Raw genomic sequence first — 25857 nt, forward strand, 5'->3', positions numbered from 1 at the left:
AACCCCACATGGGGCTCAAACTCACAAACTGCGAGATCATGACCTGAGCTGAGGTCGGACACTTAACCGACTGAGCCACCCAGGCGCCCCAGAGCATGCAACTCTTGATCTTGAGGTCATGAGTTAGAGCCCCATGTTGGGTAGAGAGTTTACTTAAAAATAAAACTAAATTAAATTTAAGAAAATTTGAGCTGTGGTTAAGAGTTGCCAAGAATGCACATGCTGGGGGTGCCTGGCTGGCTCAGTTGGTACCGCAAGTGACTCTCAATCTCAGGGTCCTGAGTTCAAGCCCCACAGTGGGCATAAAGCCTACTTTGAAAAAAAAAAAAAAAATGCACATGCTGAACACTTTTTTAGACTCTTCAAGCAGAGAACAAAAATCTCAAGAGCTTTACTTGGATAAATGAAAAAGGCATAAGGAGGGGTGCCTGGGTGGGCTCAGTCAGTTGTGCATCCAACTGCAGCTCAGGTCATGATCTCACAGCTGGAGAATTTGAGCCCTGCATTGGGATCAGTGCTGTCAGTGCAGACCCTGCTACAGGTCCTCTGTCCCCCTCTCTCTGACCCTCCCCTGCTCGCACTCTCTCAAAAATAAATAAAACATTTTTAAAAATTAAAAACAAAAAAGAAGGGCATAAGGAACACCTTCTAGGTGGGTGTGGTGGCCACAGTTTTTAAAAAGTAATTACAGCAGCGCTTGACTAGCTCAGTCAATAGAACATGTGACTCTTGAGCTCTGGGTTGTAACCTTGTAAGTTTGAGCCCCATGTGGGTGTAGAGATTATTTAAAAACAAAATATATTAAAAAAAAAAAAAGTAACTCAATATAAGCTTAATAATGGATAAACCAAAACCTACCTCATTTTGTTAAGATGTTTAGGAACTCTATCCATATTTATTTTAAATAAAATAAACCTGCCTGTTTAGAAAAAGAAAAAAAGCCTGACTCACTTGTACATGGACTTCATAGTATCAAATAATATTTTTATAATGATTAAATAATAATAATTAATGATTTATTTCTATTATAAAAAATATAGTGAAGGGGTGCCTGGGTGACTCAGTTGGTTAAGCATCTGACCCTTGATTTTGGCTGTCACCATCTCACAGTTAGTTGGATGAGTCCTGCGTCAGGTTCAGTGCTGACAGCGTGGAACCTGCTTAAGACTCTCTTGCTCTCCCTCCTCTCCTTCTATCCCTCTTCCCTTTTGTTCTCTCTCTCTCTCTCTCTCTCTCAAAATAACTAAATAAACAAACCAAAAAAATACAGTGAAGAGGAAAATAAAATGTGGCTTTGGGTAGCTTTTACAGTAGCTGAAAACATTTGTGTGTTCACAGCCTTTTTAAAAGTATTCAAATTGATTACAGAAAAATTCATGTTCCCAAATTAAAAAAAAAACTCCCCAACAATAAAATTTCAAATTATTTATGCTGAGCAATTCCTGAAACAACTAAGAGCTCATAAGTGCCAGAAATATCCAGATCATTTGTGAGGCAGTTAAAAAAACACAGCCACAGTAAACTAAACTTAAATGTAATCCTATACAGAACCTGACAAACATAATTTACAAAGTTCTTTAAATGACCATTAAATTTTTTTTAATGTTTATTTATTTCTTCTGAGGGAGACAGAGAGTGAGAAAGGCAGAGAATCCCAAGCAGGCTCCATGCTGTCAACACAGAGCCCGACACGGGTCTCGATTCCCTGAACAGTGAAACCTTGACCTGAGTGGAAACCAGGAGTCAGACACTTAACTGAGCCACCCAGGTGCCTGAATGACCATTACATTATCAGTAAATATTTCTGTATGGAAAAACTTTTAAAAAGCCTCCTTTAGCAAGTTACACATATGAAATATGAAAAGATAATATTTTTAAATATGATTCTATTCTATTAAAGTCCTTTAAAACATTTTTTTTAATGTTTATTTATTTTTGAGAGAGAGAGACAGAGCATGAGTGAAGGAAGGGCAGAGAGAGGGAGACACAGAATCCAAAGCAGGCTCCAGGGTCTGAGCTGTCAGCACAGACCCCAACGTGGGGCTCAAACTCAAGAACCATGAGCTCATGACCTGAGCCGAAGTCAGACAACTCAACTGACTGAGCCACCCAGGCATCCCAGTCCTTTTTTATCTTTTTATTAGAGAAAAAATTCTTAATGAAGTGAAATGGCAGAGAACATATAGTTCTTGAGAAAAAGAAAATAGGGGGGCAGTGAAGCAGGTCATCTTCACCAAGAGAAAAAAAAGTGTGGAAGAAGAGAATAAATTAGAGAAGGCAAAGCTATGGAGAACTTTCAGAGTCAAGAATCATGGGGCTAAGTCAGTTATGCTGAAAAACAGTTTGACATTAACTTATGAAGTTGAGTCTTCATATATTATACAACCAAGCAACTCAGCTCCTCGGCATATACCCTACGAAACTTCTGCACATGCTTCAGGAGGCACATACAAATATGTGCATAGCAGCACTCTTCACAAGAACCAAAAGCTGAAAATAACCTGAATGTTTACTGGCTGGAGACTAAACAAATGTGGATACAGTCACACAATGGAATATTATACAATAGTGATAAAAGAACAAACTATAGCTACACTCAATTTATCAAATCCCAGAAACATCATTTGAAAAGCAAATCCTAGAAAACTATGTTGTTTTTAAGGCTCGAGCAAAACCAGGCAAGTCCAATGTATTATTTAAGCATCTAATCCCAAAATGTAGAATAGTGGTTACCTCAGAGGAGTGAGCAGGGAAATGTGGAACAGGAGGAGAACAAAGGGAGATGATGTGTTAGGTCTAGGAATTTTATTCATTTTGTATTATACTTTATAACCTACATATACGTTTCACACATATTCTTTGGTATGCACCACACTGCATTTCTATAAGATTAAAAAAAAAAAAAAGGGGGGGGGAGTCCTATGGCTAGCCAAGTCAAAAGAGGTCATTTAGTCAACAGCTGATGTAATCTAGAACATTTGGCCTATGAAGGATTCCTTCATCCTTCATACCTTGCAGTTTGGCTTGCATAGTGTTTAAAACTTTTTTAGGATTCGTTTCACTATTTAAAAATCAAGAGCAATTAAAAATCCAGTTTCTGTTTTTCTCGAGAATCAAAAGATAGCTACATTGAGCCTACAATAAAATAAGGCAACAACAGACTAAAACGGAGTTGTGCTGCTCTCTTTAGAAGAGCATATACAGCTCACATACTTTCTAATAAACAAACAAAAATAAACATTAGAAGAGCATATACTATCCTATACACCATAGTCTCTCTGCTTCTGGTTCCTTTATGCCAACCAAACCACTTTATTCATTTACATTAACTGGTTAGCCCTGTGGGCGTTTGAGTTTGAGAGCTAGGATGTGGTCCAACATCTTCATTTTATGTGGGAACTAAAGCTAGCTCTGAATAATTGACTTCTCCAATGATCACACAGCTTTCATAGGCTAAACCACCATGGCCTCTTTAAACATCTGTTTTCCCCTCTCTACATACTCAATTGTGTATGTTTTAAATGAATATGCTGTTTCTGAAAGTAAGGGAACTACATCAGAAGGTCAGTAGGCATTAGAGCATATTATATACTCTAATTATTATTATAGAAGTAGTATGAAAATAAAAGAACTAAAATAGCTTCTGATTGCCAAGAAATATTTCTTCATCTAAGTTCCCCTAAAATTGTGACAATGACCACTTTTAAAAATATAGAAAACAGCTTTACTGAGATCTAATTCACACAGCATAAAACTCATCCACTTAAAGTGAATTCAATGGCTTTGAGTATGTTCACATACTAAACCGCCAACCTATCTAGCTCTAGGACACACTAACAATGATCACTTTTTAAGGGACCGCTAACAAGGTCACTGGGTCCACCGTACCATTAAGTATACAATACAAACCCAGTATTCTCAAACAATTTTCATTAAAATGTTTCCATACTCCATGTTAGGCATAAGTTCCCTAATTAAGAACATAAGAAATTCAGTATTATCACTGGAAGATTAAGAGGTGGATGATATAGTATACACTTTTCCCTCAACAAGGGAGTTAGTTATTTCAAACTCTAGGGATTATTCTATCTATAGACTAGTGATCTCAACAGAAGACAAGTGTTACTAAACAACTGCTCAAAACAACAGCTGCAAAGGAATGAGAATATATGACACTTAATGGAATTCTTAAGGCTAGATAGAGGTGGATTTTAGGATACGAATTATGTGAGTTATACCCAAAAGCAGTTTTTGAGAGATTCTGTTTTCACTGGAAAAAGATAAATTTCAAGTTTATGGTTAGATAGCCAATACTTTGCAATTACTGCGATTCCTTTCAAAAGCCCCACTATGAGCTTAAGTTTCTAAGTTTGGTGAAAAGCATGGGAATAATCACCTAAAAATAAACATAACAAAATTGTCGAACCCAGTTATCTTAAAACAGTAGAAGTATTATTCTAAATATAGAGGCTTAATTTTTAGTATTTATTTATTTTTGGGAGAAGGCAAGTGGGGAAGGGGCAGAGAGATGGGGACAGAGGATCCAAAGCAGGCTCTGTGCTGACAGGCTGACAGCAATGAGCCCGATGTGGGGCTCAAACTCATGAACTGCAAGATCACGACTTGAGCTGAAGTTAGCACACTCAACCAACTGAGCCACCTAGGTGCCCCTAGAGGCTTAATTTTTTTTTTTTTTCGTTTTTTTGTTTTTTTTTTTTATTTATTTTTGGACAGAGAGAGACAGAGCATGAACGGGGGAGGGGCAGAGAGAGAGGGAGACACAGAATCGGAAACAGGCTCCAGGCTCCGAGCCATCAGCCCAGAGCCTGACGCGGGGCTCGAACTCACGGACCGCGAGATCGTGACCTGGCTGAAGTCGGACGCTCAACCGACTGCGCCACCCAGGCGCCCCTAGAGGCTTAATTTTTAAAGAATTCCCAGCCAATGCTGGGTTTAAAATCAGGGCTTTAGTTTTAAAATCCTGGTCTAATCCAATTGTAAGTTGTCATTTGCAGATTTTTGCCATTTTGCAGTTACAAAATACTTTTGACAAAATATATCTTCATGGGTTTCACTGGAAAAATAATTATTAAATCAGTTTTTTATAAATTACTAAGGTGATATAGACTCTTACCCAAGGCTACATCCTTTTGGGAACTGTTGCCACGTTGGCACCAGGAATTATTTCTAAAGGAATGATGCTGAGAAAGCAAAGAAAAAATTCAAACAATAATTCCATTCACTGGGATCTAAATTATTAATATGTAATTAATTGTGCTACCTGATTCTTCCAAGACTTTTTGTGATAAGTGGCAATTATCACCATCTTCCTTTTTTAAAATGAAGGAACCAAGGCATAGATCATTAAAAACAACTATATGGATTTATTTCATATGTTGGCTATGCAATTCCATGCCACTAGTTTTAACCAATCAAATCTCAACACAAGAAGGTAACTACCTTAAAAGACTCCTCCTCATTGCTGATGAAACACCTAGAGTTTTTTTGGCCTGAATACTGTACAGCATTATTAAGTGATACTTCTAGAATTCCAGTGTAACTTTAGTTGCAGCAAAAACATTCAGGGATCATTATCAAAATGTTTCCATGATTAAGCATCTGAACTATTTGTCAATAATCAACTCATGACCTCCCCACAAAACTGCCCCTCCGTCCTTCTCTTCTTTGGTGAGGGGGTGGGAGTGCGTGAGTGACAGTATCATGAACCAGTGACTCAGAGCTAAACTGGGAAGCATCCTAGATTCCTTTCCTCTCCTTTAATCCCAAATCTAATCAACAGGTCCAGCCAATTTAATAGAGTAAATTGTCAAATTTCCCCCCTCTATCCTCATTCCAACCACCACAGCCTTGGTGGTTTGGTCCTAGTATCTTTCACCTAGATAATATAAAGTATATATTGGTCTCTGCCCATGGTTCCTGGCACAGAACTCCTAAGACCCTGGTAAATTCCTAAATGATAAGAGCATTAGGAATATCTTTTGTTCTAATGATGCAACTCTGGGTGGGGTTTGGCCACCAAAAAAATCAAGCCATAAGCTTGACAAAGTTTTCATAAATATACCAAAAGTATGGAGTTCAGCAGGTTTCCAGGTTAGTGAACACATTCACACCAGGAGGGTGACATGCCCCAACTCCATAGGCACAGAAGCTCCTATGCTCAAGACCCTCACAGACATTGTCTTATGTATCTCTTCTTCTGGCTGTTCATCTACATCCTTTATCATAACCTTTAACAAACTGATAAACTTTTTTTTGAAGTTTATTTTTATTTATTTTAAGAGAGAGAGAGAGAGAGAGAGAGAGAGAGAGAGAGAGAGAGAGAGAGAATCCCAAGCAAGCTCTACACTGTCAGTGGAGAGCCCAGTATGAGGCTCCCAACCCAACAAACCATGAGATCGTGACCTGAGCAGAAATCAAGAGTTGGATGCTTAACCCACTGAGCCACCCAGGTGCCCCCAACTGGTAAACTTAAGTGTTACCCTCAGTTCTGTGAGCCATTCTAGCAAATTGAGTCCATGGAGGGGGTCATGGGAACTTCTGATTTGTAGCCAAATCTGACAGAAGTTGTAGGTAACCTGGGGACCTACTACTTAACAGTTGGCATCTGAAGTGGGGTGTCAGACTGAGCTCTTAACTTGTGGGATCGGACACTATCTCCAAATAGGTAGAGTTAGATTGAGTTAAATTATAGGATACCCAGCTGGTGTCACAAAGAATTGCTTGGTGGGGGAAAAGTCCCCACACATTTAGCCAGAAGTGTCAGAAGTGAAGTCTTCTATGAGTGGTAAAGGAGACAGACAGGAGGGAAAGAAATGAGGTTTTTCCTACACAGGAAAAGACACATAGGTAGAAAATGGCATTTTCTCAATACAAATGGTACCTATTTACCTATTATTAGTTTATGCCTATGGAAAAGTCTTCTTGTTCAATAAGATATGAACATCAAAATCCTTGAGACATTAACTGGGGAAGTATACAATGACCACAACACTCATAGTATAAGTGGAACTCTATTGCTCATTTAAAAAATTTGTTGAGGATTTTTTCTGTACAAATTATGAACAGGTTTGCTGAGCCAGTACAAGAAACTGGATTAATTGATGAATTAATCTGTAAGGGACTGAGAAGACTTCAACCCCTTACTTTATAAACAATAAAATAGCAGCCCAAAGAAACTATTTCTCCTAAACTGGAAGATGAGAGGATCCTGCCCTAGTTTGCTCCAAGGACATGCACTAGAACATACAATAACTAAAGATTTACATTAACAACATAAACCAAAAGCTTTTACTGAAATGCTCTGTGGGCAGTACATTGATGTACTATGCTAAGAAAAATGTAATATTTATATAAAGCCCTTGATATAGTGCTTTGCACAGGGTAAATGCTCAATAAATGGCAGCTATCAGTTTCAGCTGTATAGTCCTTGGAAGACTGAACATGTGATGTTTACCTGATATCAATAACCAATTGCTTGGAGCACCTGGGTGGCTCAGTCAGTTAAGTGTCCTACTTTGACTCAGGTCATGATCTCACAATTTGTGGGTTCAAGCCCCACATTGGGCTCTGTGCTGACAGCTCAGAGCCTGGAGCCTGCTTCAGATTCTGTGTCTCCCCCTCTGTCTCTCTCAAAAATAAATAAACATTAAAAATTTTTTCAAAAAATAACCAATTGCTTTTATACAAGAACAGACATTTCTCCAAAGAAGACATACAGATGGCCAACAGACACATGAAAAGATGCTCAACATCACTGATCATCAGGGAAATGCAAATCAAAACCACAATGAGCTATCCCCTCACATCTGTCAGAATGGTTAAAATCAAAAACACAAGAAACAAGTGTTGGCAAAGATGTGGAGTAAAAGGAATCCTTGTGCACTGTTGATAGGAATGCAAACCGGTACAACTACAGTGAAAAAGATTATGAAGCTTTTTCAAAACATTAAAAAGAATTATCATATGATCCAGTATTTCTACTACTGGGTACTTACCCAAAAAACATGAAAACACTAATTCAAAAATACATATGCAGCCCTAGGTTTACTGCAACATTACTTATTGCAGCATTTTTTTATTATTGCAGCATCATTTACAGTAGTCAAGCAGCCCAAGTGTCCATTGACAGATGAACAGATAAAGAAGATGTGGCACACACATACACACATATATATAATGAAATATTAGTCATCGAAAAGAATGAAAACTTGGGGCGTTTGGGTGGCTCCATCAGTTGAGCGTCCAACTTCAGCTCGGGCCATGATCTCACGGTTTGAACCCTGTGTTGAGCCTCATGTCAGGCTCTGCTGACAGCTCAGAGCCTGTAGCCTGCTTCAGATTCTGTGTCTCCCTCTCTCTCTGTCCCTTCCCTGCTCATGCTCTCTCTCGCAAAAATAAATAAACATTAAAAAAAAATTAAAAATAAAGAACTACTAGAACTGATAAAGAAAAAGAAATCTTGCCATCCGAAGCAACATGGATGGATCCCGAGGATAAAAAGCTAAGTGAAATAAGTCAATCAGAGAAAGAGAAATACCATATGACTTCACCCATATGTGGAATTTAAGAAACAAAACAAATGAACAAAGAAAAAAAAAAAAAAAGCAACAAACCAAAAAAACAGATTCTTAACTATAGAGAACTGATGGTTACCAGAGGGGAAGTAGGTGGGGAGATGGGGGAAATAGGTGAAGGGGATTAAGAATAACTTACCACAGGGGCACCTGGGTGGCTCACTTCATTTCAGTTTAGGTCATGATCTCACAGTCCAGGGATTGAGCCCCACATGAGGCTCTGCACTGGAGCATGGAGCCTGCTTGGGATTCTCCCCCCTCCCTCTCTCTCTGTCTCTCCCCCGTTCACGCTTGCTCTCTCTCAAAATAAACATACATTTTTAAAGAATAAACTCTTTAAAAAAAAGAGTACACTTATGATGAGCACTGAGTAATGTACAGTATTATTGAATTAATATACTGTACACCGGAAACTAATATAACAATGTTAACTATACTGGAATTAAAAAAACAAACAGCTGCTTGACTAACTTGATAGACTAGAATCCCTGTGGCTCTACTAATTCAACACTTTTTGATTTTCCAGATGGAAAAAGTGAAACCTAAAAGGGCTAACTGACTTGCAAAGCCAGCTACAGTGAGTAGAGACAGAGCCAACGCCAAACCCTGAATCCCGTTTGGTTTCCATTACATGTCACAGATCTGCAATTTAGCTATACAGTTGTGTTCAAACTTTTATAAGAGGATAATAATAGCACTGTTACTATACCTGACTTTTTCAATCTTTTTATTAAAACCATCACTGAGCTATGAATTTGACATGAGAATCATCAACAATCCGGATTGGCAATATTATAGTCTTAGGAGTCGACAAAACAAGTCTTTTTTTTTTTTTAAACCTTTATTTATTTTGAGAGAGACAGAGTGTAAGCAGGGGAAGGACAGAGAGAGAGGGAGAAAAGAACCCCAAATAGGCTCTGTGCTGTTGGCACAGAGCCCTGATGCGGGACTCAATCCCACAAACTCAAAGATTACAACCTGAGTCGAAACCAAGAGTCAAATGCTTAACCGACTGAGCCACCCAGGTGCCCCCAAACAACAGTCTTGGTAAAGCAATTCTATCATGGCCACCTGATGATTGGATAGCTACAAGAGCAGCTGTTATATGCACCTGAAGCATAGTCTCTCACTACATGTAGTTTACATGTAGTCTCTCACTACAAGTAAAATACAAAGGAGAAAATACTTTAAAACAGTTTCCAAAGCACTCTTAAAATGTGACAATAGCTGCAGGTCACTAAGAAACTGAGACACTCTTGGCATACAGTAATTTGTTTTAAGCAAAGACTCACAAGGAGTTTAATAAAAGCATTGGGAGAACAAGACTAAAAGCCACAGTGCCAGAGTTGTAGCAAGCATTCAAAAAAAAAAAAAAAAAAAGTTCCCTTTCACAAACAGTGGAAAGGCCAACGTGGACTGTGGACTTTCAGGTCCTTCTCATGTGAATTAGGGTGCACTCCCTCTACTCTCGTAAAAATAGAAAAGAACCTCCAAACGCGAGGGAAAACAGCACAGGGCACAGAGGGGAATCCAATCTATTTGTGGTGAATTAAATTCAACTCAACAAATAATTCCTGAAAACTCTACTGTGTGTAAGACATTGTGAATGAAAGATGCTTGTTCTGCCTCAAAGAACTCTAAATGGGAGGAAGGAGGAGAATGAGGTTCACCGAAGTACACAAATAACCCAACGCCTAATACAAGTGCCTTCTAAGAAAGGTTCCAGTTAGGGCTACAGGTTCAAAGGCAAGATTTCGAGACTCAGAGAAGGCTTCATGGGAGAAGTAGCGCTCGAGATAGTCACAGAAAAAAAAAGGCAGAGATTTTGGGATGAAGAAAAGAGCAGGTGAGCGTTCAAACAACCATGAGAGGCCAAATCCCAGTTTCCTTGCAACCGCCGCCTCCTCACGCGTTCAGCGGGCGTCCTGAGTGCCATCCTCCGGGGGGCAGAGGCCTACCCCTCGCCTCCCCGGTTGTCCCCCGCCATTTCTCACCTCAGAGACTTCCAAGTTCCCCCTCGGTCAACCCTGTCTGAGGACAGAAGACAACACCGACAGGAGAGAGCCCGAAAGCTGGCGGGGTGCTGTCAACTCACCGGCTTTTGCTGCTCCGGCCAGGCCGCATCGCCATGGTAACGCCGCCAACCCCGGGTTCGAACGCCCGCGCCAGCGCCCGCGCGCCTACAGGGCCGCACCATCTACCAATGGGCATTCGCGGAACTCGTTGACGTTGAATCCCTTTTCCTCTAGAAGACCAATCAGTGAACCGAGGAAGCAGTGGGCGTAACCCTCACTTTGCGTCTTTCAACCAACCGTACAGCTTGAGTGAAGATCTCGCGACGTTCTAAGTGAAAGAAAGGCATTTTTGAGGCGGGTGGAGGAGACTTCTCCCTATACTGTTGGTCGCTCTAAGCGCAACCGAACCCTCCGGATTGGTCGACGTACTCCCCCTTTCCGTTCAAGGCCCGCCTCCTGCCTCCCTCGGCCTTGGGTGAGTAGTCTTAAGGATCGGCCTCTGTGTTGAATTCTGTGCTAAGGTACTGAGGTTTGACCGATGAGAATCTGCAGCTGAATAGCCTCCCGTCGGTGCACCGTCAAAGGTGGACGCGCTCTCCCCCAGGCTGGCAGTGAGGCGTGGGCAGGCCAGACCTCCCCCCAACCAACTCCACCCCCTCCGCCGCTCGCAGCACCTCAGTTTTCCTCTGTGCTCAGGAAGAGGGGAGGGTTCAATGGCTCTGAGCCTTGCTGGCCCGCACGCAGGTGACGATGGGGTGGGGCATCGGAATCCCAGAGTTCACATTTAGGGCCCTACGGCAAGAACGCCATACCTTCCCCTCCCTCGGCCTCAGTTTCACTTTGTTGTTGCCCTTTAAACCCTGCCTGCTTTCCGGAAGAGATTTTATATTTTCTAATATGTTTCATCTATTGAATGAATAATATCGTGGCAATTATAGCAGAAGTAAAGAAAGAAAATCACAGGAGAGTCCCACCACCTAAAACATAACTTCCTTGTTCTTTGTTGTGGTCTGATTTGGGCCCTATGTATTTGTTATTTGTTATTATATATCTTAAAAAAAAAAAAAAAATATATATATATATATATATATATATACACACACACACATATACATATATGTATGCATATACACACAAGAAAATCTTGGATTGGGAGTGTTCTGTAAGGGAAGCAAAGGTTTCTAATAAATTTTAACTTGGTAAATGGACAATGTCTTGCGATGTAAGTAGTACCTGACGCCAAATGTCACATGATCACAACTGAGCCAATGGTTCTTGAAATTTGCTTTGATATACAAGTGCTTTGGATTATAGGCATGTTTCCGGAACGAATTATGCTTGCAAACTAAGGTTTTACTAAACTGACTGCAATCATATAGCCAAATGTAAAACTGTAATACAGAGTCAAGGTTAAGAACAAGGTTGTTGGGAGTCAGGCAGACCTGCCTTTGAGTCTACCCAGACATATCTTTCCTTTTTTTTCCTCTTGAAAAATTACGGTAAAGGCTCAGAGGGTTGTTGTGAAAATTAAGTGAATTGATGAAAGTAAAGCACTTGGCACAATGCCTGACAAGCAGTAACTCCCCCCCCCCCCAAAATGGTACCTCTTACCTTCATAATAGAAACAAATAAATATACTAGTCAACAAGGCCAGTAGACTTACTGCGAGCACCCAATTTAGTTCAAAATTTGTCAGAGAAATAACACAAAAAAGGAAACCATTTTTCAAAAGAGTGAATTTCTTCCCAGTTCCTATATTGAAAGGAATTTATCTTGTGGTACTTTATACATAAGGAATATATATGGTGTAGTGAATAGTGTGGTCACCAGCAGTTTTGCTGGAAATATGAAAAGCCATTTCTTGATTCAGCTATCAATAGAAGCTAAGAGCATGCTATTAGATCATAATACAGAAGCTTTCTGATGACCTTTTATGACAACAGGGATAAAAATTACTCCTATATATTCAGTACTTCTGATATATCTGATCTTATGTATATATTATTTTTAACCCTACTACAACCATGTAAAATAGAGGTTACCCTCATTTTACAGATGAGGAAAGTGAGGCTTAAGGAAGTATTTTGCTTAAAGTAATACAACTGTTGAATTAGGGAGTTAGGTCTTTCTCACTGCAAAGCCAGCCATGCTTTTCCATGTTGTTTCTGACTGAAAGAGGATAAAATGCTTTGAATATCAGATGCACAGGCAGACTTACCCAAGTGGAGGAGGTGGCCTGCAGAGGTACCTATAGTGGAAGCAAAATTTTTTTCCAAAGGAAATTTTCACCTTGGGCAATGAAGAGGTGGGATGAGGTGATCAGATCACTGAACACAATTCTATCTGTTCATTTACCTTGTGGGTAGTCTATAGCACTTCAAATTCATCTTGTCCCAAGCAAATCATTATTTTACATTCTACTCCCTATTCCACTGTCACCCAAACCAAACAATCTCTCTTTCCTCCTCTCTCCCTTGAACAATGAAACATCAAATACTGTTGGTTTTCTTTTCGAGATATTTCTCAAATTCATCCCTTCCTCTCCTTTTTCAGGGTCTCTGCCTTAATTTAACTCTATCATTTGTCACCTGGCCTATTGGTGACAAGCTTGTAACTCGTTGATCTCCCTGCCTTCAATCCTAATTCATTCTCTACCTTCCTTGCTGCCAGAATGTCTTTGTAAAATGTCAATCTGACCATATCACCAACCCTGCCTAAAATCAGTCAAAGGCTTCTCATTGCCTACAGAATATAAACTAAGCTGTTTATCAATGGAATGCCATTTTGTGCTTGAGGGTCTTTGCCCACGCTCCTCTCTGCCTGGAATGCCCCTTGCCTCCACCTTTATTCTGCCTGGTGAATTCCTAGCCATCCTTCAGAATCCTTATGGGGTGCCTCTTTGACCTAAAGATAATCACTCCCTCTTCTTTGCTTCCTTTCCATTTTACACATACCCCAATGATGCACAAAACACACTGGCAACTTGTCTAAGTACCTTCCGATTTCACGAGACTGTGAACCCTTAGAAAGCTGGGGCTTTATAATATTCAGCTCTATATCCACTCTTCAATTCTGTCATACTGCTTGTCAAGTGGGACATACTCAACAGATGTTAGATGAGTAAGTAAATCCCTTCAGGCACTAATATTAGAATTCTCCATGTTTGCTTTCTAGAATTGTACAGCAGATGGCACTAATAGGCCACTTAACAGATCCTCTTTACTAGGAATGATTTTTGTTCCAACCTTGTCTGACTTTGGCCCCATCCTGGAAGCCAATATTCATGCCTTTACAGGTGAAATCTCCTGTTTTCGCCCTCAGCCAAATAGCAAAGATAGCAAGATGACTCAGCAGCTTGGTCTCTGTGAGAAAAGAGAGTGGCAGATGCCCAGGGAAAGGTGCAATTAAGGGAACATTTTCTTTGTCTCAATTTATTCACAGTAGTTGGGAGCTTCTTTCTTGCTTGCTTGCTTGCTTGCTTGCTTGTCACAAGAAAGAGAGAGCTTTATTCACTGATGGGCACCTCATGTCTATTCCATCCTTTGAAAGGGAGGAGGGGAGTTGAAGAATCAGAAAAGACCATTATGATACGGGAAGAGAGGGAAAGCCGAGCAGTCAGAGTTGCTTGTAAGCAGGCAGAATTGGCCTTCCTCCTCACAGCGGAGTGGCCCGGGCAACTTTCCTGGATAACAGCACCCTGTCTAAGTTAGGTGTTTTTGTGCTTGTTCAAGGCTAGCATTAAGGGTATTCCCAACGCTTGGTGCTTAGGAACCCCCAGGCTACTGGATATGGTTTTGAACATGTGGTTTTAGGTCCTTACTTCCCAGAGAAAAAGCAGAGGACTCATAGAAAGGCAAAGTAGGGGCCTAAGGCTACACTTTACCTCTCCAGGTCATCCTTGGGCACCAAGATCTTCATCTCTACTCCCTGCCCCCCAACTAAAACCTATTCTATGGAAAGGATTCCAGCTGGGCACCTTTAAAATGTATGGGGTGCCTGTGTGGCTCAGTCGGTTAAGCATCACTTCAGCTCAGGTCATGATCTCACTGTTCGTGGGTTCGAGCCCTGCATTGGGCTCTGTGCTGACAGCTCAGAGCCTGGAGTTGCTTCAAATTCTGTGTCTCCCTAAGCATTAAAAAATTAAAAAAAAAAAAAATTCCCCATATGAATATAGATCAAAAACTGGGCATTTTGGAACTGGGAGTAATTTTATAAATTATTTGCATGTCCTCTCTCCAGGCCATTTGTGCCCTAAGCCCTGATCTTTCATGGTAAGCAGAGCTGTATAAGGAGGGAGATATACTTTGGAGTTAGACTTACTTGGATTCAAATCTTGCCTTTGGGCTATGCCTTTGGGCAAGTATTTTCACCTTTTTGAGTCTTAGTTTCCTCATCCAAAACTGGAGACAGTCATGCTTATCATGAAGATTTGTCTTGAGCATTAGAAAAGATACACGTAAAGAACTTTGCACAGTATAGCTGGCACAGTGCAGATGCTTAATTGATAACGTGGTGGCATGAAACAGTTTCTGTTAAAGGGATTTAAGATTATAAGGAACAAGTTGAGGATTTGGGGAGCTCTTTCTGTATCTAAAGGTATATTTGTGAGGGCGTTTGGGGTTGAGCTATGCTTGCAATAGCACTCTGATTAATTTGATGAAAACATTGGAACACAATACATCAGTACAGCCATTTATCTGTGAATTATTTTTTGGCACCTAGGTTCTGAACCTCCTGAGCTGTAAGGGAAATGTATATAGAGAGAAAGGCAAGAACACTTTTCCTTAGCTTCTGGAACCTTCTGATGACATTGAGGATTTTTTTACTCAGGTTTTTTTTAACCACCTAAGGCACTTTGCCACTTTTCTGAAGTGTGAATTGCCTGCTGTCAGCTTGGAGTTCTCATCTCTGCAATCCTGGCTGCAAGCACATTTGCATATTGGATGCTGTGTTCTTTAACCCCCTGAGGTTTGAATCTACTTGGAGTCTGGTGTGTGTGTGTGTGTGTGTGTGTGTGTGTGTGTGTGTGTATCTTTCTCTATAAGCTGACAACTTTCAAACCCCAGAACAGTTTCCCTTCATGGTCTCCAGAAAAACAGAAAATGTACAACAATGGCTCCATTGACTTTTATGTAAATGGCACTCTTCAGGAAAACACTGGGCTGTTTCCCAAAATCCCAGAACATACCCTGAGCATTTGTTTGAGTGGGATGTGGGGAGAGTGTTCTGTTGAGTTAATGAACATCTGTTGAAAGCTGCTGTGCTGGGTCCCAAGGAAACAGAGTGCATAGTCCGGCTCTTCCCTGCCAAAGGTACAGACTGAGATTTACCAGACTAGGTATTGTGCTTGTGGTGGCTTTGTTCTGTGTCCACTTAGCTAAACTGGAACTGTGTTTCCCAGGATTCCCTTCCTACATGGTTCCAAGTTAGGGTCAACCTCAAGAAAATTTTGTGCGAGATTTGGAAAGCTTAAGTGAAGTAGCAACAGTACACTGTGAAGGACAGAGCAGGATACCAAGCATGTGGCAGTACTTACCTTTTGACACTGATCTGCCGGTTCACCTTGTTGGTGTAGGATATAGCACTCAGGCCGGCAGCTCCCCAACTCCTGCTGAATGTCCTCCTTCAGTTACTCCGACTGCTCGGCCAGATGTCCATTCAGCTCTATGACAAAGGGCTCCAGCTCCTCCTATAAGTTCATGAGCTTGGAAATGGTGAAAGAAGTCACAGGTTTCATTTGTCCTCAAGAGTTCTACTTGTCTTCATAGGATCTGGTTTGTTTTCATAAGTTCCAGTTTTCCTTGCTCTCCTCCACTTCACATCCAGCTCTCCTTCCCAACTGCTGGCCTTGCTTATATATAGAGACTTCAGGCACAACACCAGATGCAGAGGTGACAGAGTTGCTTGGATTTCTCCATCAACTTCCATAACTGCACAGGATGTAATCCCTACACTAAATCCTTAATTTCCTCATAGTGTTCTGTTTCTCTGATCAAACGCTACAGAAGTTTATTCAAGCCATGTTAAAAGCCCAGAAGATGGAATGATTAGAAGCCAGAAGGCTTCACAGAAGAAGTGACACTGAGCTGCTTCTGAAAGCATGAGTAGGAAGCATGTATGGGGAAGGAGAGAGAAATTCTAGAGAACAGCTGGCTCAAGCCAAGCAATTGAAAAGGTAAATAGGAGTTTTGCCTTTCTAGAACAACTGTCCTCTCCACAGGTCAATAGGATAGGTAGAAAGTGAACATCTGATCCTAGCTCTTCTGGTCCCATTAAGATGAACCATTGGTTGGTCTGGTTCTTAGATGTGGTTACCCTTACACATTGGTGTCTACTAAGATACATTTTTCTGAGGTGTGCCCTTGTCACTACCCTAAGCCACTTCCCCATGGGAAAATATTGGCCTGCCCCCCTCTTTCCAGTGTCTCCACATGGCCACACCAGGCCTGTCTTGCCCCCCCCCCCCCCCCCCCCCCGCAGGCAGTGTTGTTTTCCCCATGATGCATTGGTGATGGCAGTGATGTAGAGCAATGCTCTGGGGCTTCTGTCCAAGGCAGGGCACTGCCCTCTAGTCTTGGATCCCTAAGCTTATCTAGGGGTCCAACATTCATTCCATGGGACTCAACCCAAGACAGGAGCAAGGTGCCCTTCACCAGTAACTTGCTACTACTTTATAAGCATCTTTATAGGAGGGCATGGTATCTGGTACCTGTTTCTGCCTAAGCCTGGAACCACTAATTTGAAACCTCTGTTCACCAGTACGGTGGCAACAGGGTGCTTCTTTCTGGTTTCCAAAATGGGGAAGGTTTTTGGCATAAATAGGGAGAGCAGGGAAATAGAACATAATGTTTTAAAAAGCCTGCTACCAGTTTACATGTAAATTTTAAAACTCAAACGGGATAGCATTATACAGTCTATTCTGAATCATACATTTTTCACTTAATATGTCCGAAAATCTTTTTTTTTTTTTTTAGTTTATTTATTTTGAGAGAGAGAGTGAGCGAGCTCATGAGGATGAGAGTTGGGAAGGGGCAGAGAGGAGAATCCCAAGCAGGCTCCACAATATGAGTACAGAGCCCAATGCAGGGCTCAAACCCAGGAACCATGAGATCATGACCTGAGCCGAAATCAAGAGTCGGAGGCTTAACCAACTGAGCCACCCATGCGTCCCTGTCTGAAAATCCTCTTAAAAGCAGCACATTTGGCTCTACCTCGTTTTTTAAAAAGGCTCCATAATATTCCATTGTACAGATATACTATACTTTATTTAACCTTCCCATATTGATGGATATTTGTTTCTGCCTTTTTTTCCTTTTTGATATTGCAAACAAGGTTGTGATGAACATCCTTATGTGTATATCTTAAACATGTATTTGTGTATGTCAGAGTGCCTAGAATGGAATTGCTAGGTGTAAGGGAATATGCATTTTATGCTTTGATAATTATTACCAAATTGCCTTCCTAAGGGGACATGCTAATTTTCTCTCCTACCAACAGTATATGAGAGCACAGACCATTTCAGAAACCCCATTTGAGGGGCACTTAGCTGGCTCAATCGATAGAGCATGCAACTCTCGATCTCAGGATTGTAAGTTCAAGCCCCACAATGGGTATAGAAATTACTTAAAAATAAAGTCTTAAGGGGTGCCTGGGTGGCTCAGTTGGTTAAGCTCCAACTTCAGCTCAGGTCATGATCTCGTGGCTTGTGAGTTCAAGCCCCACGTCAGGCTCTGTGCTGATAGCCTGGAGCCTGCTTTGGATTCTGTGTGTGTGTGTGTGTGTGTGTGTGTGTGTGTGTCTGCCCCTCGCCCACTTATGCTTTCTTTCTCTCTCAAAAATAAACAAACATTAAAAAAAATTTTTTTAAGTCTTAAAAAAACCCACTTGAATTATTTCCAATTCTTAAAAATTCATTATAGGTTTAGAAATATTTGGAAAGATCACAGTGTTGGGTGGATTTGGTTTTTTGGTAAGCCATGTGTTGACAGTTCTGAGAATTATCCTGGAAAGAGTTTCAGTTTGGGTCTGATTTGTGTGCCTTTGACAGATGCAGGCTTATCTCGATTGAGTACCAGCAAGGGGGCTGAGGAGGCCATCACCTCCTGCTCCAGCTCTCTGCATCAGCTCTGCTGTCCAACATACCAGCTCCTTCTTTGGCTCTGGAATCTTGCAGATGAGGCCCTGCTGACTTGGGTCTTTTCCTGCCTGGGTCACTCTCCCAGGCCTTTGCTGCATTTAAGATATCTGATTTTCTTTTCGTTCTGCCATCCCACCTCAGGACCTTTATTCATGCTGTCCACTTCTCCTGGAACACACTTCTTCTCTTCATTCCCATTGCCAACTTACCTTTCACTCGTCCTTCTCTACTCAAACATCCCTTCTTCCAAGGAAGCCTTCCTTGTTCCCTCAGACAAAGTCAGGTTACCCATTACACATTTTTCCCTTGTAGCACATACCTTATTGGCAATTATTTTTTAGTTTGCTTAATTATTTGATTAAAATCTGTCTCTCTCACTAGAATATAAACTGCATGAGAGCAAAGGCCTAGCATGTACTTAGTACATGGTAGCTACTCAATATTGTTGACTGAACAAATGACAAATTTTCTTTAGAAAGGCCTTACATAAGAGATCTTCCATATATTTTGTTACCTTGATAACCTGTCCCCCTTCAGATGAGTTGTTTTTTCACTTCTGCAGATATTTCTATTCTTCTCCCTTCCTCTCTTTTGTTGTTGTTGTTCCTTGTTGTTGACATTCTTTTCTGAAATGGAAAGAAAAGTAACTGAAATGGAAAGAAAAGTAACTAAAATGGAAAAGGCTAAAAAATTGTAGTCTTCACAGAATTGCTGGTTATAAAATTAATAAATATTTTCTGTAAACTTCCAAACAATACAGAAATATAGGGACTGGAAAATTAAAGTCTCCCCATAATCTCATCCTCCAGGAAATACTATTAATGATGTGTATCCTTCCAAACATTTTCCTATGCATATTGAAATCTTTTGAATGCTTATTACATGCCTGGCACTGTTCTAAAGCACTTTACAAAAGTTAAGTCACAACAACCCTCACAGCAACCCCTTGAGGTAGAACTGTTATTAAAATTTTTTTTAACGTTTATTCAGTTTTGAAAGACAGAACATGAATGGGGGAGGGGCAGAGAGAGAGAGACACACACACACACACACAGAATCTGAAGCAGGCTCCAGGTTCTGAGCTTTCAGCATAGAGCCCAACCCAGGGCTTGAACCTACAAACCATGAGGTCATGACCTGAGCCAAAGTCTGCTGCTTAACTGACTGAGCCACCCAGGTGCCCCTGAGGTAGAACTGTTACTATCCTGTCTTAGATAGAGCTGAGGAAAATGAGACTTAGGAGCTAATCACACAGTGAATAAGTAGTAAAGTCAAAACTTGAACTCACGCTGCAGATTCACACTCTTGACCATTATACTAGCTTGCTTTTGATGGGGTAGGAAAGAGATTTTCTACTGTGTGTGCCTTTTTGTACTTAGAATTTTGAACCACATGAACGTGTAACATTCTAAAACCTGGATAAAAGACTAAAAATATCAATAACAAAAAGCTTTTTAGTACCCCAACCTACCTTCCCTGAATGGCTCCTCAAGCCATCTGAAACTACATTGCTGGGGTCTCTGCCCCCCAGACTCAGGCTGGAGGCCGAAAGGAAATGGGACCATGGGTTTGATGAGAATGTTCCTCATCTCTTCCATTCATAGCATCTCTCCAGTTTCAGTGGGTTTGCTTCTGAGGACCTCCAGTCTCTTAATGCACACACACCAGCCCCAGCCCCTGTGTCTTAACAGGGAGTCCTGGAGGAGTTGGGATAGAGCTTCCCTGACAGGGTAGGGGCCAGGGTCCTACCATCACACACAAATCAGCCTCTGATTCCTGGTTTCTCCCATCTTGTCTTCGGTATGCTGCCTTTTTCTGTAGCTGATGAGGTCACTGTTAGCTGGTCTGTGCTATTCCCCAGCACCAGAGTGCTGCCCCCAGGGTAGATCTTCCTGTTTTGTGTAACTTCCCAGGGTCTCACATCTTCTTCCTTAAGTCCTCAGATAGACCATGGCCCTCAGAGCGTGTGGCTTGATCATTTTCCGAAGACGCCTCATTCCCAAGGTGGACAACCCTGCGATTGAGTTTCTACTGCTGCAGGCATCAGATGGCATTCATCACTGGACTCCTCCCAAAGGTGCAAGGCAGAGGGGCTGGCTCTCGGGAAAATGCTGAGTGTTGCTCAGAAAGCCACCCTGCCAGGCCCTCCACAAAGCTTATATTTCAGGGACTGTGCAGCAGGAGGGGAGGTGGGGGCAGGAGCCCTTGATCCTTTCTACATACATGGTCTCCATGCCAGGCCAGAGCAGAGCTGGAAATAGAACTTTGTGATTGAATCCCAGGGCAGAAGCAGCACCGGTTTTCTGTGTGTGACTCACATTCACTAGAGTGCCAGTCTCTGTGGTGAATGCCTGGGTAGGAGAAAAGGCACTGGGCTGGGAATTGGGGGCCTTGGGATCAAATCATTACTGGGTTACAGGTCAGGAGCCCAGAGTGAACAGCCTCCAGATAGAAGGGAGCAGGAACTTTAAAGGGGAGTGCCAGGGGGAGGGGTGAACAAGGATCCAGGTTGGAGGAAAATAAGGAAATGGGAACAGGAAATAAACTTTGCACTTTTGCATTTCACTAAGGAGAAATAAGGTGAAAGAAGAGTGTCACAAACTCTATGAATAGAAATCTTCACACTTGTCTCCTGATCACCAATGTCATACTGCATAGTACCTCTCACTGAAAGATTTCAAAGGACCTCTCCAAATTTTGTCCCGCCTGGGCCTGAAGGAGAAGTCACCCTGTTAACACTCATGGGTAGAATGCAGCACAGACACTATTGGGAAGGGCGTGTTCAGAGACTCCCCACACTTCTGAGGGCAGGTGGGGATCAGGGTCACCTCTTACCACCAACATCCCTCTCACCTTCCTCCCCCAGTGCAGTACCTACCTGGCTTTGTGCACATAGCTACATAAAGTGCTATAGAGAGAAGATTCCCAGAAGCCATGAGCTAGATTGGTTTTTTAAGCCCCGACTCCTGGTTGCTTTCTGTGGGAGCTGTACAGCAACGGGTGACTCAGGGCACTGCTGGGAGAGCCCCTGGGAAGGAGGAGGGCTAGGAGGTCGCCTTGTCTCTGAACCAAGAAGGGAACAGCTAACAATTCCTGTTCCCCATGAGCTCCTGAACAAGGAGGCCCCCAGCAACTTGCTGGAACCATGTGTTGACAGAGGCTGCCAGACCCCTCCCTGTCCTTCCTGGCCCCTCTGGGCAAGCTGAGAATTTGCAAGGAGGTCCTAGAGGCAAAACTGAGGGCTGCTCCCAGTCTGCAGAGCTTCAGGCTCTCCTACAGCAGTTTCTTGGCAGCTGTCTGGTTGGGTTTGAGTCTTGCCAGCAAATTTTCTTAGAACTGGCTCTCAGCTTGTCCTTAGTCTAAGTTCCCATCAGGACTTTCCCTATGAAACTGGAATCTGGCCTTGTTCAGAAAGATGAAAACAATTTGGAAAAGCCTTGATAGCTACTTGGAAACAGCTGCCAGTGCTGCAGTGCAGGGTTTGAAGCCTGTCTGTTGGCCCTGGGACTTCAGGGACCAACTAAGACAGTGTTGAGTCCTCACTGTGGATTGTAGGCAAAGTGCTCCCTCTTCAGCCAGCTCTCACCTGCCAAGAAGTGACTGCCCTTCCTTCGGAAAATCAATTTAAGGTCTCCAAGGGAAAAGTCTCCCTGAGAACTTGAGGAGAGCTCCAAAGAATAAGAAAGCAGAGGTCTGAGGAAGGCCATCTCTCTCACCACTGAAGAGCAGTCTTCTAGATCAGACTTGTTAAACCCATGGTCTTAACTCTCTGCAGAGAAGATACGGTGGGGAGGAGGAATTGCCCAGACACTACCTGTTCTGTACCCTATTCCTAGGCATGTTAGGATGTTGCCAATCTGTAGACCCCCTTTAGCCTAGCAACATCTAAAAAAGTCACCGAAGGGACGCCTGGGTGGCTCAGTCGGTTAAGCATCCGACTTTGGCTCGGGTCATGATCTCACAGTTTGTGGGTTTGAGCCCCACGTCGGGCTCTGTGCTGACAGTTCAGAGCCTGGAGCCTGTTTCAGATTCTGTGTCTCCCTCTCTCTCTGCCCCTCCCCTGTTCATGCTCTGTCTCAAAAATAAATAAACATTAAAAAATTTTTTTTTTAAATTTAAAAAGTCACCGAAGACCCCCTATCTTTAAATCATCTGACCTGAAAATTCCACCTTTGTTGAAGATTATCTCTTCCTTTTTTTTCCTAACCAGGCCATGTGGAATCAGGAGAAAATGACTTAGAAGCAGCCTTGCGGGAGACTCAGGAGGAAGCAGGCATAGAAGCAGACCAGCTGACCATTATTGAGGGGTTCAGGAGGGAGCTCAATTATGTGGCCAGAGAGAAGCCTAAAACAGTCATCTACTGGCTGGCGGAGGTAAAGGACTGCAATGTGGAGATCCGCCTCTCCCATGAGCACCAAGCCTACCGCTGGCTGGGGCTGGATGAGGCCTGCCAGTTGGCTCAATTCAAAGAGATGAAGGCAGCGCTCCAAGAAGGACACCAGTTTCTCTGCTCCACAGCCTCATGAGCTGACCAGAGCACAGTCACTTACCTCTGTAGGATCCCTGAGGGCCTTTCAAGATGAACCATTGTCAACTCCGGGGAAGGATTGTGTTGGTCTTTGGCTCATCGTAGCAAAGAGCAGATGGGTTAGTAAAATCAGCTGAGGACTCTCAGAGGAACGCAAACAAAAATCTCAGCTGGGTGGAAAGGAAGGCAAACGAGGAGTTAAAAAGTCTAGGTGTAATAAGTACATCCTTGTAATTTACAAATAAACTTCAGGGAGCTTATCTGCCCATCTAACCTGTTGTCTTTATTTCTTGGACTCTTGCCCTGGTGGGGAGAAAGCTAAAGTGAAATGGAGCTCTGATCTTAGCCAGAGAGAATCCTGTGTCCATGCACTCATACCCCAGAGAAGCTAAGGGAGGAGTCAGGGTGACTCTCCTGCCTCTGGAACTCCACCCGACCAGCGTTCCTGAGACTTTGTGACCTGTAGTTGGACGGGAAATACAAGCGAGTCAGACCAGAGCACAGGAATTGGGTTTGTTCTACTCACTAAATGTACCCTCTCCCTGGCACCGGGCACATATGTTGTAGGTGCTCAGTAGATGCTTCCTAAAATAGAGACCCAAGGAATCTGTGACATATTCCAGGTCACAAGAGAGAGATGAGGGACAGACCACACTGGCCCACCAGTTCAGTGGCATGTGGACCCCAACCTCTCAGCCCAGTCCTGCCTCCCAGAGTCAGCATGGGCCTTGTCAGCACGACTGAAGTCACTGGCAAGAGGCAGGCTCAGGCCGGGGGGACTCTGCTAGGCTGCCCAGCAGCCCCATCACTACACCTGTGCACTCCTTGCCTGCAGCTGCCTTCTCCACCTTTAGCAAGCTCTCATCATGTATGTTTCTCTCTTCCTACCTACTCCCTTTCTCTCCAATTCAACTGTAAGACCCAGAGGTGCAAGAGTTGGGTCTCAGCCCTGTTCTCCCTAGCTACTAGGGCTCAAGGAATGCAGGACAGGTGTTAGATCCTACAGCCCTTCCAGGAGCTGTTAGCAGATGGATTCATGTGGATTTTATTAAAGGGTTGTTGCCCAATGAAGTGCAGAAGATTGGATGCAAAGGGGCATTGGCAAAGGTCAACTTGGATTACCAAGGTCAAGAACAGCCACCCCTGAAAGGAGAAAGAAGTCACCCAAGTCTTTAACAGGCTTCCAGATGTTTTTAGTCACTGGCTGTCCATGTAGACAGGGCAAAAATACTAGTGAACAGGATCTTGGAGCACCGCCAAGGATCTGAATGGTTTTGTTCTTCACCCCTCTGAGCAGTACTCTCTGAAGGAGGCCTGCTGCAGGAAGTTTTTGGAGCTTAATGTTCTCTTTCCAGGCCAGAAGGGACCACATCCCACTGATTTAATAAATGCCGGCTGGGCAGTGGTGCCAAACCACAGACTAGCTGCCTCCTAACAAGAGCTGGCCAGCCCTGTGCTCTCAGCATGGGAGGCTGTCGAAACTCAAGATGCTAAAATCTTATATGTCAGAGTTAGAAGGGACTGTAAAATGACCTAATTTTGCTGCTCATTTTTACAGCTGGGGAAATTGAGGCTTAAGAAGGTAGATGGCCCTGGCAGTTGCCTGTATGTGGGGTGTGTTGAGGATGAAGTGCCCGAGGGAAGACTCTACTTTAGAATATCTCATATGGCTTTGAAGTCATTCCTCTGGGCCTTACAGAGTTTTCCATTAAAACACAGGCACTTTGGGGGCACCTGGGTGGCTCAGTCAGTTAAGCATTCGACTTCGACTCAGGTCATGCTCTTACGGTTCATGAGTTTGAGCTCTGCGTCGGGCTCTGTGCTGACATCAAAATAAATAAACTTTAAAAAAACCACAGATACTTTTTTAAATGTTTATATATATATTATTTTTTTGAGAGAGAGAGAGCGAGAGAGCGAGCATGAGCGGGGGAGGGGCAGGGAGCTAGTGGGACAGAAGATCAGAAGCAGGCTCTGCACTGACAGCAGAGAGCCTGACTCAGGGCTCAAACTCATGTACCACAAGATCATGACCTGCGTTGAAGTCGGATGTTTGAGCCACCCAGGTGCCTCCAAAACACAGGTACTTTGGTGACAGAACCCCCATAAATTATCTTCACCTACTCTCTGCAGGAAGAATTGATAGGGTGGGACCATGGCATGTTATAGGAGATGGATGAGGTGGGGGGAGAGTGGGACTGAGACTAGGACATGGTGGGTGAGCAGGCTTTGTCATCATCCCCACTTTGCTTCTGGTCAGCTTGTTCAGAGATGTGGGACTGAGACCACAATATCCCCTTCGATCTGAGGCCCTCCATGCTCCAGAGCATGTCCTCCTGGAAGCATTCCCTAATAAGCACCCATCCTAAAAATACTATCCTGTTCCCACCTCTACCTGAAGAGGCTCCTCTTGGAACTCCACCTGTTTTCCCCAGTAGAGGAGTAGAGGTGTCTACCACCCAGGGTGGAGAAGCACTTAACAGACTTACCTTCTGGGGTGTGCTCTGGAAAACTAAAATGCCCTCTTGACTCCCAAACATAATACCTTACACCCCCACAGTAGGCACTTCTTTGCTGAATTG

General features: G+C 42.8%; 2 protein-coding genes and 1 long non-coding RNA gene across 9 annotated transcripts in view; 1 reads left to right on the top strand and 2 right to left on the bottom strand.

Annotated features, from left to right (window-relative positions):
- The window catches only part of KIF24 (kinesin family member 24), a 73442-nt gene extending 62497 nt beyond the window's left edge, over positions 1-10945 (bottom strand). For 2 of the 6 annotated variants that reach the window (XM_019424129.2, XM_019424126.2), the window contains exons 1-2: positions 10690-10945; positions 5135-5201 (exon numbers count right to left, since the gene is read on the bottom strand). In XM_019424129.2, the coding sequence (XP_019279674.2) occupies positions 5135-5201; positions 10690-10791 (169 nt within the window). In that variant the 5' untranslated portion in view covers positions 10792-10945. Of the gene's footprint in view, positions 1-5134; positions 5202-10588 lie in introns of all 6 variants that reach the window. The other 4 variants (XM_019424131.2, XM_019424127.2, XM_053908058.1 and 1 more) reach the window with 3 other exon arrangements.
- Positions 10946-10950: 5 nt separating this feature from the next.
- NUDT2 (nudix hydrolase 2) lies at positions 10951-23535 on the top strand. The gene is made up of 3 exons (XM_019424136.2): positions 10951-11084; positions 20683-20823; positions 22957-23535. The coding sequence occupies exons 2-3, from the start codon at positions 20697-20699 to the stop codon at positions 23271-23273; spliced, it is 444 nt and encodes a 147-aa protein (XP_019279681.1). The 5' UTR covers positions 10951-11084; positions 20683-20696; the 3' UTR covers positions 23274-23535.
- LOC109252030 (uncharacterized) lies at positions 14021-23008 on the bottom strand. Of its 2 annotated transcripts, none has more exons than XR_008424232.1 (3): positions 22904-23008; positions 16146-19372; positions 14021-14149 (listed from the first exon to the last, which is right to left on the bottom strand). It is a non-coding gene; the product is annotated as an uncharacterized LOC109252030 (long non-coding RNA). The 2 variants fall into 2 exon arrangements; XR_008424233.1 differs by lacking the exon at positions 22904-23008 and adding an exon at positions 20496-20683.
- Positions 23536-25857: the final 2322 nt, after the last annotated feature.

The sequence above is a fragment of the Panthera pardus genome, unplaced genomic scaffold (genome assembly GCF_024362965.1).
Source record: "Panthera pardus isolate Hobbes unplaced genomic scaffold, ASM2436296v1 HiC_scaffold_20, whole genome shotgun sequence".
NCBI classification, from domain to species: Eukaryota; Metazoa; Chordata; class Mammalia; order Carnivora; family Felidae; genus Panthera; species Panthera pardus.

Coding starts and splice junctions, on each gene's coding strand:
- NUDT2 (XM_019424136.2), top strand. CDS start 20,697: ATGGCCCTCAGAGCGTGTGGCTTGATCATTTTCCGAAGACGCCTCATT. Junction 20,824..22,956: donor TCACTGGACTCCTCCCAAAG/GTGCAAGGCAGA, acceptor TTTCCTAACCAG/GCCATGTGGAATCAGGAGAA.